Source organism: Jaculus jaculus, chromosome 16 (assembly GCF_020740685.1).
Source record: "Jaculus jaculus isolate mJacJac1 chromosome 16, mJacJac1.mat.Y.cur, whole genome shotgun sequence".
NCBI classification, from domain to species: domain Eukaryota; kingdom Metazoa; phylum Chordata; class Mammalia; order Rodentia; family Dipodidae; genus Jaculus; species Jaculus jaculus.
The window spans coordinates 16,984,646-17,002,837 of record NC_059117.1 but is presented as its reverse complement, the minus strand read 5'-3'; the positions used below and the strand labels follow the sequence as shown (position 1 = coordinate 17,002,837).

Genomic DNA, 18,192 nt, shown 5'->3' with positions numbered 1-18,192 from the left:
CTGCTAAGCCATCTTTCCTTCCCAGAAGTTTGTTTTTCAATGTGTTACAGTTCATTGTTCATTTCTTTGTAGCTCCAGGATTTTGTTCTACTTTGGAAGACCTTTGTTACTGTGTCTATAAATTTTTCTGGTGTACCTTGATGGCTTGAGTCATAATTCAGCCTTTGCTCCATCTGGTACAGATGTTAGTGTGAGAAGTGGAAAAGAGATAGGAACAATAAGCTAAGAATCCAGTAGAAGTCCATGGTTTTCTGAGGCAAAATCCTTTTGCATATTCTCAGCCCATCTATACCAGGTGAAGGAAGCCAAATAGGAAAGCTGTGGTGGCAGCTGAAGTGAAACAAGGGTCATAAGAATTATCTGACGTTGAGCTTCTAATTACAAAGAAAGGAATTTTGGGCTGGCGAGATGGCTTAGTGGCTAAGGCACTTGCCTGTGAAACCTAAGGACTCATGTTTGACTCTCCAGATCCCATGTAAGCCAGATGCACAAAGGTGAGGCAAGCGCAAGCTCACACATGTCCGTCTAGGTGATGCAAGCGTCTGAAGTTCAATTGCAGTGGCTGAGGCCCTGGCACAGCAATTCTCTCTCTCCCTCTCTTTCTTGTTCTCTCTAAAGTAATAATAAAAAACTTTAAAAAGGGAATTTTTCTGTCTGAGAGGATATAACTAAGCATGGAAAGTTTCAGGATATCTTAAATCTTAGTGTTTTTTTTTTTTCAAGGTAGGGTCTCACTCTTGTCCAGGCTGACCTGGAATTCACTATGTAGTCTCAGGGTGGCCGTGAATTCACAGTGATCCTCCTATCTCTGCTTCCCAGGTGCTGGGATTAAAGGTGTGCGCCACTATACCTGGTTTAAATCTTATTTCTTTTGATTGACATCAGTGGGAGGTAAGGGAGTGATTCAGCAAAAACTGGTTCTTGGTTCGAGCTGTGTGCACTAACTATGCAACCCTCCACGGGCCTTAGGGCCCCTGAACCTTGCTTTACACTAGCAGTGCACATGTAGCTTAGGGGGCCTTCTTCCCAGGGACCCCTTGCTTACAGTACTGCTCTTGTATCCTTGCTAGACCAGCTTTTTTTTTTCTGTTGCATATCTTACATAGAAGGACTAAATATGTCACCAATGGCCACTTAAATACCAGCCCCTGACCCTTACTCCAGGCACATATTTGTGAATTGAATGAAACTAAGCCTTTAAAAAATTATTTTGACACATGTAGATATGATACATTTTAATATTGTCTTTCCCCAATTAATCTCTTTATCCCTTTCCCTCAAACACTTCTTCCCATTTAATCCCAATCATCCTATTTTCATGTCTTTTTCTTTTCCCCCCCTTTTCTTTTCCCATTGAGTTATTAGTTTGATCATGGGTAACTGTGAGTAACAGTGAATGGGAGGCTGTTTACTGGACAAAATTCCAGTGACAACTTGAATTCCTCTGATGAAAATGACTTCTACTTTCTCAGCCACTATTGTCTTCTATTAGCTATACTAGGAAGTATGGGAGTCTTATGAAACCTTTCCCTAACCATCATGAATGTTAACAGGCTCAGTCTTAAATTTTATTTATTTATTCATTTATTTGAGAGAGAGAAGGAGAGAAAGAGGCAATTAGAGAGAATGGACACACCAAGGCCTCTAGCTAATGCAAATGAACTCTAAATGTATGTGCCACCTTGTGCATCTAGCTTACATGGGTACTGGGGGATCGAACCTTAGGTCCTTAGGCTTCACAGGCAAATTCCTTAACCACTAAACCATCTCTCCAGCCCTTGACAGGCTCAGTCCTGTTCGGGAAAGCGCAACTGCTATGAGACCAAGAGTATAATGGCCACATCATACCCAGAAGATGGCATTCTGCAGCCTAACTCTCCCTCTTCCTGCTCTTACATTCTTTCTGCCTCCTGTGAGGGTCCCTGAGCTTTGGAGGAGGCATTTAGATTCCCTGTTCAGGGCCCAACCCACAGTAGTCACTTATTCTTGGAGATATTGCCATCTATGCATCTCTGCATTAACCTGATTATTACCAAAAGAAATTTCTATGAATGAGGTTGAGAGCAGCACTAACTTATAGGAACAACCAGATATATGGAAGGCAGTTTAACATGCTGTCCATTGAGCATAGCCACAGTAATAGGCTTTCCCCACCCCCATAAGGCCTATGTCCCTAGCCACAGTCTCGGGGCCAGGTTTACAGTACCAGGCATGAATTCCTTCCGGTGGAGTGAACCTCAACTCTAATTAGAAAGCAGTTGGTTACTCCCATAACATTCATGGCACTCCCTACCCTACCCTTATCTCTGCTTAAATCTTTCCCTCCCACTATCACCCCCTCTCTGCTTTCATGTTTATCTACAATTGCCTCCTCAAAAACTCACCCTGCCAAGGCCCCTTCCAGCTTCCTGGTCTCCACAGTTACTCATTTGGACTTGTACACACTAATCTAGAAATGGAAAGCAAGGCTCCGCCTTCAGAGAGGAAGAACAGGCAGTATCTGTATCTCTTTTTTTAATTATTTTTATTTATTTATTAGAGACAGAGATACACAGAGAGAATGGCATGACAGGGCCTTCAGCCTCTTCAAAGGAATTCCAGATGCATGCACCACCTTGTGCATCTAGCTTTACATGGGTCCTGAGGATTTGAACCTAGGTACTTAGGCTTTGAAGGCTAGTGCCTTAACCGCTAAGCCAGCTCTCCAGCCCAGCATCTGTATTTCTAAGCATGGGTTACCTAACTCACTGTGGTCGTTTCCAGTTTCACCTATTTTCCTGCTAACTTCATTTCTCTTTACTATTGGGTGGAACTCCATTCTGGGCTGGGTGTGGTAACTCACACCTTTAGTCCCAGTACTTGAAAGGCAGAGGTAAGAGGCTCTAGTAAGTTTGAGGCCAGCCTGAGAGTACATAGTGAATTCCAGGTCAGTTTCCTCCAGCGTGTGTGCCACATCTTCACTGTCCATTCATCACTTAGCCAGACAATGGAATGACCCTATGTTGACTAGAACAGCAACCAAAACAGAAGCAAATATCTCTACAGTAAAGTGTAGAGGCCATGAGGCATATACCCAGGAGATGTTTAGAAGTATATGATGGTTCTGTTCTTTGCTTTCTGAAATACCACCACATACTGATTTCCATATTGGCTACACTTAAAAAAAACAACAACAAATAAAAACAACAACAACAAAAAAAAACCTGAGCCTTTTCGCTCACGCCTTGAGACTCACCTTGATAAAGTCTGACAGAAGCACAAATCTGCCTTCAGAAAGCCTTGAGGAGCTGGTAAGGTGTCCCTCAGGAAATGGAGTCATGAACTGCACAACACACCCAGTGTAAAACTTCGTGAAATTTGTCATTACCGTGGATGGTGCTCCACAGGCCCCTAGCTCCCTTTCCTTTAAATAGTCCCCAAGAAGCTTGCTCTCCCACCCTCACGCTGGCCTCTCTTTGTATCTCCACCCACTTTCTCCTTGATATTTTTGGCCAGTTCATTATTTTGTGAAGCAGTGTTCCGAGATCCTTCCAGTTTTCCTTCCCACCCAGCATCCCAGATCCTCGCAGAGGCCCAGGCCAGAAGTGAGCCATCAACAGGCAGCAAGGGGTGGCTCCGGGTTCCTTGATTTGAAGTTTCCCCTGCCTCCGTCAAATCCCTCTGCAGTCTGATGTAGCATTCCTGGGGCCCCTTGCCCTTCACCATCCCTGCCACAAATTTCAGCCCAAATCACCAGTCATTCTCCTATAAGCTCCTGGTTGCCCTACCCTGTTGGCACTTTTGCTCATCTGGTGCCCAGGAAGGAAGTACCCTGCCTTCAGAATCCTACCCACCTTTCAAGACCAGCTGGGGTCCTGTCTTTTTCTTAAAGCTTCTCAGTTCCTCCCAGAATGCGATTGAGTCTGGTTCAGGAAACTCGGGCCAGCTGTGCTTTACTTGCCTTCTGTCTGTCCCTCCTTTTCTTTCCTGTTCTTAATCAGAAAAGTGGCTTCAGGAACTTTTTTATTATTTTGGCAGGATTTTTTTAAAGTTGACGTACAGAGATTGCGGTATCATTAATTCTGGGCTTTTCAAATATGCTTGTATGGATTCTTGTCTCCACTTCCCCTCTTCTCCCCTAATTCTTCCTCCTTCTGTATTTATGTTCCTTGTGTCATTTTGCCCTTCAGTTGTTCCTCAGTGAGACTCTAATGTTCCGTACAAACTTTTGTTCCTTGCTGTCTAGTGCATGGCTGGGCCAAGCAAGATTTTTAAGTGTGACTACGCACAGTAAGGAGGAACCAGCTCCACCGAAATCCCCTGCGCAGCCACCGCTTTGACTGCAGACTTACAAGGGAGAGATTTCTTCTGAGTTTCCAAATACATTTTCCACACCAAGTCAACCAAAGTTCTCAGTAAATTAAATGTTTTCAATTAGAATCATCCTGTAACTGGTCCATTTCATTTTCTCAACTGAGCTCCCAAAGGAATATGTGATAGGAAAGGAACGATTATTGAATATTTTGGGGGGGGGGAAGGTCCTTTATTAAAAAGTAGAATTAAAGACAGAACCCCAAGAACTAGAAACGCAGAACTATTCCAATTGGGACACTGTTGCATGCTATGGTCTCTTAACATCTTCCCCATCCCTGCTTTATTTGGCAGACCTGAGATACGCTTAGAAACACAGGGCCACAGGATACACAGTTTGAAGACCTCTACCTTTGAGTTCAGCATGTTAAACACCAGCCCTGTATTCACTGTGACAGTATCTGTCTCTCCTGTCTGACTTCCACAATTCATAATTCTCCCAAGATATTTAGACCCCACTAGAAGGTGTAATATGTTTGTGTTGTATAATATATAACAGTTGACTTAAGCACATTTTAAAATTTGCTCTATATAGAATAGAAATTTTAAAAGTAATCATCACCCACACCATTCACTTTCATATGACACATTTTATAAGAATTATTTTTCTCTAACAAATGAAAAGAAAGACCTTGGCATTCACATGAAGTCTTTTAGCTTCCAGAAAACTTACAAAGTGCTTTGTACTTGAACATAGCGCTCTCATCAGTGGATTCTGCCACGTAACCATGGAGTAAAGCAGAGTTTGAATAGCAAAAAAAATTGTTTGCTTTTTCTGTCAGTTAATAAAACTTTTGGTTTAGCCACAGGAAGATAATTTTAAATCAGTAGGTTAAATAGGAATGTTACTGCCCTTGAAAATATATTAATTTTAAAATATCTCCAGTCAAAAAATTACATAATTGTGTTGATAAGATACAAACAGTATCACCTTACTAGAATAAAATTTGGAGTTATTTTTCACTTTCCAGACATATTCAGGAAGCTAGGGAAGGAATGATACTAAGGTTTATTGTGTTATTGAAAAATTAGCCCATTTTATGAGTACCCAAGCATGTTAGGAAAGCAATAAATGGATAATGATCCGCAAATGATTAACAGTTTATAGATAACTGAGGCTTGGCCCCTGTCCCAGGGAAGACTGTGGGTAATGGCAAGCACCCCCACTTCATGCAGCATAAATCACAGTGCGCAGTTCACACCGGAAATGCCCCTAGGAGTGTATCCGCTGCAGGGCTGGTGAAAACGACCAAACTCTTTTGTGGCCATCCCCGTGTCAACACTGTGAAACAGATTGGAAATTCGAGATTTAAGTTAACTCTAGTGTGAGTGACTTTTAGAAAATACCTCTGAAACAGTTGAAGATCACCCACATCTCTAAAATAGAGAATCTCTGCTTAACTCTAATGATAAAAAGTAGGACTGATGATAAATGGCCCTAAGTGATTCCTAAACTAGGTAGTATGTTCTTAACAAATGAAATCTTCTGCTCTGGGGTCCAGTTTATATTTACGTTACGAAGCATGACCATGTACACGCTCTACCCAGCACAGCAACACACCAGCACCATAAGGCGGCCTCCCAGAAGAGGTAGATTCTGAGGCTGCAGGAGCGACAGGCCATTGCTTTCTTCTCCCACAGTGGCATTGCTTTCTAAGTCAAAATTAGGGTTTTGTGGACTATTATTGTGAAATGTCACAATATATTTAAGTTCTTATTTTATTTATCTATTTTCAGAGGTAGAGGGTGAAGAGAATGGGCGCCCCAGGGAATCCAGCCACTGTAAACGAACTCTAGAAGCACGCGCTGCCACTACATGCATCTGGCTTTACATGGGTACTGGGGAATCGAAACTCGGTCCTTAGACTTTACAGGCAAGTGCCTGAACTGCTGAGCCATCTCTCTAGCTCCAATCACCCCCCCCCCCCCAGGGTAAGGTCTCATGCTAGTTCAGGCTTACCTGGAAGTCACTATGTAGTCTCAGGATGGCCTCGAACTCATGGCGATCCTCCTACCTCTTCCTTCCCAGTGCTGGGATTAAAGGCATGCACCACCATGCCTGGCTTCCAAAATATTTTTTTAAAGACACCAAGTAACTCAATTTTTGCCAATACCATCATAGTATCTAAGACATCCAGGGACTCAAGCAAATAATGTTGCTGGTACAAGTAACTGAAAAGCAAGTCAAAAACTAAGTAATGTATTCTAATGATAAGTCTCTTCCCTTTCCACAGAGTCATGTCCCTGAGACCTCTCAGTGGGTGCAATTACAGGGTAGGTGGGATGCTAGTTCCTCCTCATCTCTGACCTTTGCAAAGTCATCTGTCCCAGGGACATTTCTGGAAAACTCTTTGCTCCATGCCCACTGATTTACTAGGTTATCTCATCTAGTTCCATGAATTAACTAGCATCTTTAATCAAGCAACTCTCGTGTGTTTGTGAGCCCTCCTTAAATGTCCTCCCTGGACGTCAAACTAATAGCCAAGCTCCCGTGTCATGCGTATGTCTTACAGAAAGTTGAAGTTGGTATATTACGAACTTCTGATTCCACCCCACTTCTTGCACACTTTCTGCACAAGCTCTCCCTGCAGACTGCTTCCTCCTTTCTGCTAATGGCAGCTCCATTTTTCATATTTCTCAGTCTCAAATCTTGGAGTATTCTGTGATACCTCTAAGTATTTTTAAAAATATATTTATTTATTTGACAGAGAAAGAGTGAGAGAATGAATGGGTGCGCCAGGGCCTCCAGCCATTGCAAATGAATTCCAGAAACGTGCACCCCCTTGTGCATCTGGCTAACATGGGTCCTGGGGAATCAAACCTGGGTCCTTTGGTTTGCAGGCAAATGCATTAACCGCTAAGCCATCCCTCCAGCTCAACACCTCTAAGTTTTTATAAGATCTACCACTGACCTTTGATCAGCAAATTTTGGCATCTCTTCCTTTGAAACAGATGTGTGTCGCTGCGACGTGATGTGCATTCTCCACCTCTCAGGGAACCACTGTAAGCACTGAAAAAACTGAGGTCCTGGCTCCATTCCCTGCCCCCACTCAGCAGCAAGAGTGATCCCTTTCAAACCAGGTGAAATCCTGCCCTGGTTCTGTTCAAACTGTCTGATCTCCTAGCTTTTCAAAAGAAAAGCCAAAACAGCTTACGGAGACTAGATGATGTAGTATACCCACCTCCACTATCTCCTCACTTGTAAGCCCCCATGCTCTCTCTAACCTTAGCTCCTAAACCCTACCAGTTTAGACCCTCTCCTTTTTTTTTTTTTTAAAAAAAATATGAGTCTTTTGCTTACTTTCAACCATGCCAATGGCTCTCCAGACTCCAGCCATTTGTGCTTCTTACTCCTTTGGCTTGCCTTCCTTGTTCCTTTCTTTAGGTCTCTGTTTCACCCAGAGGTCTCCCCTGACTGCCCTATACTACCTAGAACCTCTTCCTCTAAGACTCACATATCTTCTATGACACTGTTGTAAACTGTGAGTATAAGGTTTTGTCTGTGTTGGCCTTTGATCCATCTCTAGCCTCTAGGAAGACTTTCTGGCCCATGATACATATTCAATGAGGATTTGTTGAAGAATCTAGGCTAACTCTACACAAGACTTTGTATCTCCATAAGTCTTAAGTTTTAAAATGTTTCTGGTTTTTCAACTGTATTAACATGAGCTATTGCTGAATCTAGGTTTGTGGTCACTAAGCAGGCAAGCTATTAGAATCGAACATATCTCAGTAGGCTCACCTGTTGAATTGACGATTCTTTGTAAACATAGCAATGTCCAGAAACTCAGTGAGTTCTAAATTCTGTTTCTTCTTCTTTGTCAAGTAACCTCAAAGTCTGTGTACACATGTCTTCCTTAGCATCTTGCTAATAAAACTTTTAGCAAGGCCAGACAAAATCTTCCCCTTCGGTGTGATGTTCTATTTGGTATCAGGGCATGTCCTCCTTACAGGTCTGGAGGTTCTGATGAGTGAGTTGAAGGGCTTACAGGAGAATTAAGATCAGTCCCTCAGGAAAGAAAACAATAGGGTCTTCTAGCAAGACTCATCAGACATCAAGGGAGGGACCCCTTCAAGCAGTATGAGACTCAGTCATGTTCAGGGCATCAAGTACTTTGGCTTCTCCAAGCACACCCATTTTCCCCTCATTTCTGGATCTTTGCAGTTAATTGACAGAAGGCCTGGTAAGGCTCTGAGTCATTAGTTAAGTGTTACAACTTGGCAATGCCCAGAATGAAAGCAGAGCTGCATTCAGCCACCTGGGTTGTAACCTTTGAGGAGAGCAAGGGGGTTGGAATTGAAGATGATTTGCCAAGGGCTCTTTAGTCTAAACAATATTTTTGAAAACTCTGTACATCTTTATATGACTAAATTTCATTTTAAAATTATAGCATAAGAAGTATGGGTTTTTAGGAACTCAGTCAAATGGAACAATCGCGGTGCAGCCCAGTACCATGTACCCGCAGCACATCCCTACGACACTAATGGTCTGTCACTGTTGTGTACCCAGTCATATACCCCTGTCCTGCCAGACTTCCCCTGGCCTCAGTGGCTCCTGCCCGTGTCCACTCACTCACATCCTCAAACAGTTCCCACTCCTTTCCCAGTGATGACTATAGCTTCTGGCAGTTTTCCTCAATGGCTACATATTGTTCAGCACTTTGAGAAACAGCATTCATGTCCCAAGTCTCCTTTATTGCTATTCAAAGCACATTTACTTCACGGCAGACAAGAGACAACTATTGAATAATGTGTCATAAGGAAGACATACGATGCTATGTAGGATCAACAAGGAAATGCATAAGCCCCACTGAATGTTCTAGTGAGGCTGCTCAGAAGAAAGAACTATTCAGGATGGTGATGATGATGATAAAAACATGTATTTTCAGGGTGCTCTACATTAATCTTCCCAATAAATCTTTCAGGCACATTCTGTTGTGCCTCTTTGTTAATTAAAAGAATCAAATGAGGGCTGGAGAGATGGCTTAGCTGTTAAGGCACTTGCCTGCAAAACCTAAGGACCTATGTTTAACTCACCAGATCCCATGTTAGCCAGATGCACAAAGGTGAGGCAAGCACAAGGTCACACATGCCCACTAGGTGGCACAAGCATCTGGAGTGAGATTTCAGTGGCTGAGGCCCTGGCGTGCCAATTCCCTCTGCCTTCTCCCCACACCCCACCACCAAAAAAAAAAGAAAAAAGAACGAAAGGGCATGAAACTGTTTGCCCATAATCAAGCCTAAGCAGACTCGTTCCTGAGTTTTTGCTCTTCATCATGGGCAGTGAGACAAAACCCAGCAGGGGTCCAGGATGGTACTCTGCCTGGACCAAGAGAGAAGTATGAAATAACAGCAACATCAGATAACATGACTTGTTGGAGCACGCAAGACAGTATAACATAGTGAGGAAGGAAAAACAGTGGGCTGATGGAAGCCTATGGGATGGGTCACTGGATACAATACTTGCCAGGCAAGTGGGAGGTCAGAGATCAGATTCCTAGTATACATGCAAATGCCAGGCAAACGGCCTTGGGAGGCAGAGACGGGATCCCTGGGCAAGCTGGCTGGCTAGACTAGCCGAGTTGGGTCTGGGGAGAGAGCTTGCCTTGGTAAATAAGGAGCACAAAGTAGGCAGACACCAATGTCAAGCCCTGTTCTCTGCACACATGCATACCCTTGTGTCCCTATGCACACACACACACACACACACACACACACGGAGGCATCTAATGGTGCTGAAAGTGCAGAGATCAATTTAAGAAGGGAATTCTATTTTACAAGAATTGAGAAAATGTTGAAAGTTCTAAGAAGTGCAGTAAAATACCAGAACTAAACACACCCCTGGCAGTGATAGGGAAGATGAAGTAGAATGGGTTGAAACCAAAGAATCCGGTTACTCTTAAAGGTGTTTCCAGTATCCTAAGGAGAAGATTAGTGCCAAAACTGCTCAGCAACTTTAACAATAGGAAAAAGAAGCTGGAGTTGAATGCCACAAAAAGAAACTGAAAATTTTGTGTTAATGCACTAAGTGTTCTAGAAGGAAATCACGTAATAGTTCCGCTATTTACCCTTCTTCCAACTAAATAATGTTTTCAAAAGGTCAATGATTGTGTCTGAATTAGGTATTCCACTTTTCTGATGAGTCAATATACTTTTTAACTCTTTTAAAAGTTATTCATAAGAGAGAAAGAGATAGAGAAAGGGGGGCAGAAAGAAAATGGGCACACCAGGGCTTCTGCCACTGCAAATGAACCCCAAGATGCATGTACCACTTTGTTTAACTTTGCAGGGATATTGTGGAATCAAGCCCCAGGCCAGTGGGCTATAAAAGCAGTCTTTTTTTTTTTTTTTTTTTTTTTTTTTTTTTTTTTTTTTTTTGAGGTAAGGGTTTTCCTCTAGCCCAGGCTGACATGGAATGCACTATGTATTCTCAGGGTGGTCTCGAACTCATGGCGATCCTCCTACCTCTGACTCCCAAGTGCTAGGATTAAAGGCGTGCACCACCACGCCTGGCTGAATGCAGTAATCTTAACCACTTAACCATCTCCCCAGTCCCCAGTTATAAAAAAAAAATTGTAAGGTATTTCACATTGAAGAATAGATGAGATTAAATCTTTTATTCTCCAAAGCTTTAAAAAGACATGAAACATAATTATTCATAAGATAATTTTAAACAATAGCATGTTGTATTAATATTTCTATCCTGTTTACCTCTCAAAACTTTCCTTGGATAGCTTCTGATAAACAAGGGCCAGCAAAATTTGTCATTTATGTGCTTTTTATGCTTATACACTTAAACTCTTTAATCATTGGATTAAATCATTAATATATTTGGAGCATTACTAATCAGTAAAATGATGTTTTATGATAGGTGAGTTAATTCTACTCAAAATTTCTCAGGACCTAGTTTCAGGCAACATTTTAAAAAGATGAACATATTAAAAATAAAGTCATAATTAAAGTCAATATTAGTTTTCAAAATAAAACCCAGACTCATATATTCATAAATAGTGTAGTTTTATGACCATTAGCATATATCAGTGGATAGTTATATTAAGCCAAAGGACTCTGTCAAACATAAGCTATTTCTTAAACATGTTAAAGATTATCAAAGTCTACAATATATGTTGTGAGAGACATAAATGTTTAAAAAATAAATTTCTGTGTCAAAGAATTCATTATAAAATGTCAAAAGTATAATAAAAAACAAGATAATGTACAATGATATTCACATGGATTAATTATCAAATTTGTATTTCTACTATCCATTAAAATCAATGGGTACTTTATATGAGCATATGTTTCTCTTTAGAATCATATTTTGTGAGCTTATACATATATTGATGGTTAAAGAAAATAGTATACAAAACACATACATGATATAATATCAAAATCTTCTGAGTCATTTTAAAAACAAAGGGAAATAAGCCAATTATACTATCTGCATTTAGTGTCCCACCAACTATGTAGACAGCCTGTGAAATCTACCACATTTTATATTTTGATTATTTACTTCTGCATGAATTTCTTTCTGACATTTCAATAGTATGCACAATAGCTTAATTTTCATCATGTTTACTTGAAAAATTCATGTTAAATTTTTTTGTATTTTTCCCCCCCTTGGTTTTTCAAGGTAGGGTCTCACTCTAGTCCAGGCTGACCTGGAATTTACTATGTAGTCTCAGGTGGCCTCAAACTCACAGTGATCCTCCTACCTCTGCCTCCCAAGTGCTGGGATTAAAGGCATGAGCCATCATGTGAAGATAATGTTAAATATTTTCAAAATAGTATTTTTCTACTTTAAAAAGATTTTCTATAATGAATTCATATTTGAAAACTTAAATTATTATTGGAAACAACTGTTATCCTTAATAATTTTCAAAGGATGGTTAAAGATGAACCTTTTGAATGCATTTTGAAAGGATTATTAGTATATTAACCCTAGAAATTGAAGATCAAATTTATTGCTAAGATATTGCATTGGGACATTGCATGGAATTAAAAATGTGTACCAACACACCCAGCTAAATTTAATGTTTTTAATAAATAAATTCTAGAAAACCTAGCTTACTATGAAATAGGTTATACAGTGATATTATTGCTTTGTATATAAGATTTCCTTTCAAAGTATAAATAAATACTTCTTTCCCTACCACTTCTCCCCCAAAAGAAAGCCTACCAGTAGTCTAGCACAGTGTGAGCAATCTTACATTTATAACTATTATGCATAGAGAATACAGGAAGAAAATAGATTAGTTGTGAATGAATTTTCTTAAAACCAAGGTCTTAAAAGTTGCACTATTTTTCAATATTTTGGGGGAGGGATAGCACTATATGTTTTACAATATTTTAATGGCATATTTTACATTTCATTTTTATTATATGAATAAATGTGGTTACACATATTATTTCCTCTTGCTTGAGACCTAAAATTCTGTAAGTTGTTTTTGTCCCAAAGTAAATGCAACACTTCTTAGAGACAGATATCCAGACACCTGTAACCTGAAAGGAGTTTTCAAATGTGACTGGGGAGAATCTAGTTTGTCAAACAAATGTGTTTGAGAAAACAGATAATAGAGAATTTTCCAATTCATAGAAATTTAAAAGGCTTACAAATGTAATATACAATTGTAAGTATCTGCAATGTTTTCAAGCATACAAGAACAAGAAAGGAGTCTTTATTTTAAAATGCATATTTTTCAGCTATCAGAAGCTGTATAGCATAAGCACCAACTCTCAAAGGTAACTCAAAGATAACTTTTGAACCATAGGAAAGGTATATGAAATCGGGCATATGGCAAAGTGCTGACAGAATTCATGGCTCTCCTAGGGAATACCTGGAAAGATGAGCACTGCCAAGTTTTGGCTTAAAGTGCTTGGGCCTGATCATCATTTTGGCCTGTTTGAAGGAGGACTTGTAACCACCAGGCTGTGACTGATTCATACCAGGCCAAGTGCCCCAGAAAATCCCATTACGGACACCTTTGTATTTTTGGTGATAATATTTGCCATTTAAGTTTGCGGAAAGACATGCATCAAACCACCAGCCCGAGCTGTAGTAGAGCCCACAGTTCCCAGAGGGGTATCGGTCATTGTCTCTGTCTGGGGTGGTGAAGAACTTCAGGTTGTGATTGTAATGTTTACTGAAGTGTAAAGCATTGCCAGCAGTGCCATTATAACTGCCAATGTGTAAGCGGTATTTGAGAAATTCATTAGCTACGTAAAACTGATCGTATAAGGCGTATAATTTGACACCATTAAAGTCTTCAAGATCTATTCTCAGAATCATTTCCTTACTCTTGGTCAAAAGATGAATTTTATCATTGCCCAGCCAAAATTCTCGCCTGAGGTTTCCAAAGCCTGTTTTGTAGTCTTGCCATGTCCTGGTAAAGTTGGTGCTTCCATCGAGGCGAGCCTGGAGCACCGTCCAGCCTCCTCCCATGGTCTCCATGTCACAATACACCTCGAAGCTGCTGTTTCTGGGGTCCGGTGTGACTCTGTAGGTCTCACTGCTCCTTCTGCCTATTACATAGTAGTCAGAGCAATCTTTATATATCAGATGTTGAACTGATAGGGAAAGAAAAGAAAGGCATTGGGTTTTGTTAACAACATTATGCATCTGAAAAATTCTTTATACACACAAAAGTAGTTTGATAATTTCATTAATGGTAATACTACATATTTGCACCACTAACACTTTCCTGAACCTGGTTAGCAAATGCTCATTAAGGACTCAGAACAACAACCTGGTGTTAGAAGCAGATAAAACTCTCTTGGTTGGCAGTAATAGTGATGACACCAACAGTGAACAACAGAAAGATAAATAAGAGCATTTTGATGAGGACCGCTTCCAGACACTCCACCAAGCACCTGGTAGCATTTTCCCTGGGCTCTGCGCACTGAGTGAGTGATGTACTATCATGGCCAGCTTGCTGGTATAAGGATATTTAGGCCTACAGAGGATCTGTGATTTGCTCATGTTCACACAAGTATCAAGTGACTGAGCTAGGGCACAAACTCAGATGCGCCTGGCAGCCAACATTATTCTCATAACCATTGCATTCCTCCCTCCTAACATTCAGATAATCCCAAGTCTGCTGGGACTATATTCCGGGCACTGCCAGCCAGTTGTATAAGGTATGTTCCAAATGAGGCATTGACATGCCAATGTACAGAGGTGCTCATCAATTCATAGCTGTTACTGGATAACTATATAAACAAGCTGGGCTGGAGAGATGGCTTAGCGGTTAAGCGCTTGCCTGTGAAGCCTAAGGACCCCAGTTCGAGGCTCGGTTCCCCAGGTCCCATGTTAGCCAGATGCACAAGGGGGCGCACGCGTCTGGAGTTCGTTTGCAGAGGCTGGAAGTCCTGGCGTGCCCATTCTCTCTCTCTCCCTCTATCTGTCTTTCTCTCTGTGTCTGTCGCTCTCAAATAAATATATATAAAAAAAATTTTTTTTTAAAAATAAACAAGCTCAAGTTAAGTCTTCTCCCAAAATATGCCAATATCATTCTGAATTTTTATTCAGGAGTTATATTTAGCCAACATTTCATGCTCACCTTCTAGAAGGAAACAAGTGGTGATTATGTTCAGGATAAGTTTAATAATGGGGTTTTGTAGACTTCAAAGACAACAGTTTAGTTCCATATATTTTTATAGGAATTTGTATTGGGTAAGGTTTGTTTAAATATAAGCTACTGTGAGGTGGAAAAAAATCTATTCATGTGTATTCAGAACTCAGTATTCATTTCTTAAATTTTAGAAGAAAAAAAGATAATAGAATATTTTTGTATCATTACAAATTGTCATAATGTGCCATATCTAATGTGCACCCTCTGATATCACCTAAAACATGATCCCCTGCCTTGCAATGCATAGGGTTTATGCAGATCCAGGCTACAAGGGGCATTAGTAACAGTGGTCCTTGGGCTGGAGAGATGGTTTAGCAGTTAAGGTGCCTGCAAAGCCTAAGGGCCCAGGTTTGATCTAGTGCCCACGTAAGCTAGATGCACAAGATGGCACATGCATCTGGATCTTATTTACAGTGGATAGAGGCCCTGATGCACCCATTCTCTCATAAATTAATAAAATATTTTTAAAAATAACAGTGGTCCTTGAAACCATAACCTACCATCTCAAGAGATTCCTGTGATGGAGTACTTGATCCAAATGCAGAATCCAAAATCTCTGCCATGTCTCACCAACTCACAATCGTAAGCAGAGATGGCTCTCCAGCATGTGTACCAAGACCATCAGCTGCAATGGCTCCAGGAATATGGGGCTTTATGGGAATATCAGATAGTTCAGGGGCAGAGTGGGGAGTTCAGTCTGTGGTCTTTAAAGTGTACTTCTTAAAGTGAAATAATTGGATGGTGAGAACAAACTTAAGGTCAAAGATAAACATGAATGAATGCCTTCCCTTATGCAAGAATACCCTCAAAACACTTTTGTGCCACCAGGTCTTAAAGCAAAACGTTTTGCACACGTGTAGCTGGTTTTATTGCACCCAAAAAACCCTCCCTGGTTTTCACCAGAGCTGAGAATTGCTTTGAGCACATTGTTTGCCAGACACCACTTGCTGCTATGTGAGAAGTGGCAGTCGGGAGAGAGAAAGAAAGAAGCAACGGATTTCCAAACAGCAAACAGCAAAGCAAGGTTACAAACACTTGCATCGTGGGAGAAAACTAGATAGCACCAACCCAGAAAGAAACTTTCTGCTCTATCCTGTGCGTCAGTCTGACACTCCCTGTTAAGGTCTTGAAATTGAAAGTATAATCGATCATGTGTGTCTGTGATCCCATTTGAGAAAAGTAATTGCTTTCCCCGGAGTACCTTAACAAACAAGAAGCTTGCGGGCTTAACACATCACCTATTAATGTTTACAGCTACTATCTGGCTATATAACTATCTATGCGCAAATGATAAGAATACACTCTTACCCATGCCGCCCGGCGGTGACTGGATCTCTTCCTGGCTGGGACACTTGGACGGACACTTGCCGTCCAAGCTGTTGACCACAAACGTTAGATTGGCCATTTTGCTGTCGACGTAGTTTTCCACGTTGTTCATGTTGACGAGGCTGAGCTGCTCCAGGCGGCCGTGCAGCTCGTGGATCTCGTCCTTGGCGCCCCGCAGCTCCGAGGACAGCTGGTGCACCTGGCTCTCCAGCTCCTGGACCCTGGCATCGTCGCCCCGGTCCTCGCCTGCCTGCCCCGGGGCTCCGTGCCCCTCGGGGTCTCGGTTGTCGTCAGCCTGCAGCCTGCAGTCTTGGCAAGACTTGCTCAGGCTGCTGACGATGTCCTTGAGGGTCTGCACCTCTTTGAGGACCTCCTGGATCCTGCCCAGCTCTTGCGGGAGCTCCATGGTCAGCGGGGGCAGGCGCAGCTGGACGGGACAGTCGCCCCCCTCGGCGCACCTCCCTCGGCTTTCCAGTCTCACCGGGCAGCCGGCCTGGCCCCTCCGATCCTCGGGTTCCTCCGTGTGGCCGCGAGCCGCGATCAGGAGTCCGCAGGCGGCGGCGAGGAGCGCGGAGCTCAGGCGGCCCCAGCGGGGAAGCGGCGTCCTCCCCATGCTGTGCTCCCCGCCGTGCTCCGAGCTGTGCCCGCAGCCCGCCCGCAGCTCAGCTTTACAGCAGCGCCTGACTCAGACTCGCCGCTTCCCAGAAAAGGGCGGGAGCAGCGTTTGCATCACAAGTTTCAGAACCGCTCCGGAGCCTTGGTCCTCACCTAGTGCAGCTGGCCGACTGCTGCCATTGGTCCTCAGACACGCTCCCGCCCTCCCATCTCTATTAGAGTGATTGCAGCCAGCCAGATGCTTTTTTTAATTTTCTTTTTAAATTAAGCACAGGTCTTTAGCTTTGAAAATAACGTTGACAGGGGACGCAGCTCAGGGGTGGCACGTGCGAGGCCCTGTGTTCAGCCCTCAACCCTGCAAATAATAATTTGTTACACTAACGCTGGGAATAAACCATTTAATTGCACTTAACTCCACTGGGAAAACGAGTACCTCTGAAGAGAAAGGTCTGTAGGGTCGTTGTCCAATCGAAGAATAGAAATGGCTTCATTGCCTTGCTAGAATTGGGGGCGTTGAGGGCCTCCTATTGGCTGCAAGGCTGGACTTTGAAGTAACATCTTAAGCACTTTTAAATGTTTCTAACCAGAACAAAGGAAAGCTCTTGAAATGGGATTGCTCGTCACCTGTTTGAAACAGGGAAGAAAACCGACAGAGGACAACCGCGCTGCTTTCTCCTCTGATGCACAGTAAGAATAACGGAGAGTGCTTAACATGCACCACCGTGCATCGCTCTTCCCTCAAAACCAGTGGCAGCCCCTTTGCCCTGTGCCCTCGCTTAACGACACTGTCACCTTCCGCAGCAGCCCTAGGGTGACTCCTCAAGCCCTTCCCTTGGGGTTTTCACTCTGATGCGCAGAGCAGCGGTCAGGCCTCGGCTTCCAGGGTCCCCCTCCCTAGGTCACTTGTCACCGGGTCCAGGACAGGGAGAGCTTCAGGATGGGAAACCGCCTCCTTTGTTTTGCACTGCCTAAGAGCGCTCCCTTCACAGTGCAGGATGTCTGGGAGTGGGGAGATGACTCGGGTTAAAGCCGCTTGACTAACTGCAGGTGAGCCTGCCCTTCTGTAATGCTGGGAGGAGAAGACTGGCATCCCTGGGCAAGCTGTCCAAGACTAGACGAGCTGAACTGGCAAACTCTGGGTGCAATGAGAGACCTTGTCTCAGTAAATAAAGCAGAGCACAGTCGAGGAAGACCTCTGACTTCAGCCTTTGCCCTCCACATACATGGACACATACCCGCACACACGTGCTCATACATGTGCGACCACATG

At 42.6% G+C, this 18,192-nt stretch overlaps 2 protein-coding genes across 2 annotated transcripts in view; one reads left to right on the top strand and one right to left on the bottom strand.

The window, feature by feature from the left end:
- The window catches only part of Ccdc146 (coiled-coil domain containing 146), a 148,363-nt gene that overhangs the window by 47,456 nt on the left and 82,715 nt on the right, over positions 1-18,192 (top strand). The window lies entirely within an intron of this gene.
- Positions 10,953-16,979, bottom strand: Fgl2 (fibrinogen like 2). Its single transcript, XM_045135704.1, has 2 exons — positions 16,290-16,979; positions 10,953-13,917 (listed from the first exon to the last, which is right to left on the bottom strand). The coding sequence occupies exons 1-2, from the start codon at positions 16,918-16,920 to the stop codon at positions 13,166-13,168; spliced, it is 1,383 nt and encodes a 460-aa protein (XP_044991639.1). The 5' UTR covers positions 16,921-16,979; the 3' UTR covers positions 10,953-13,165.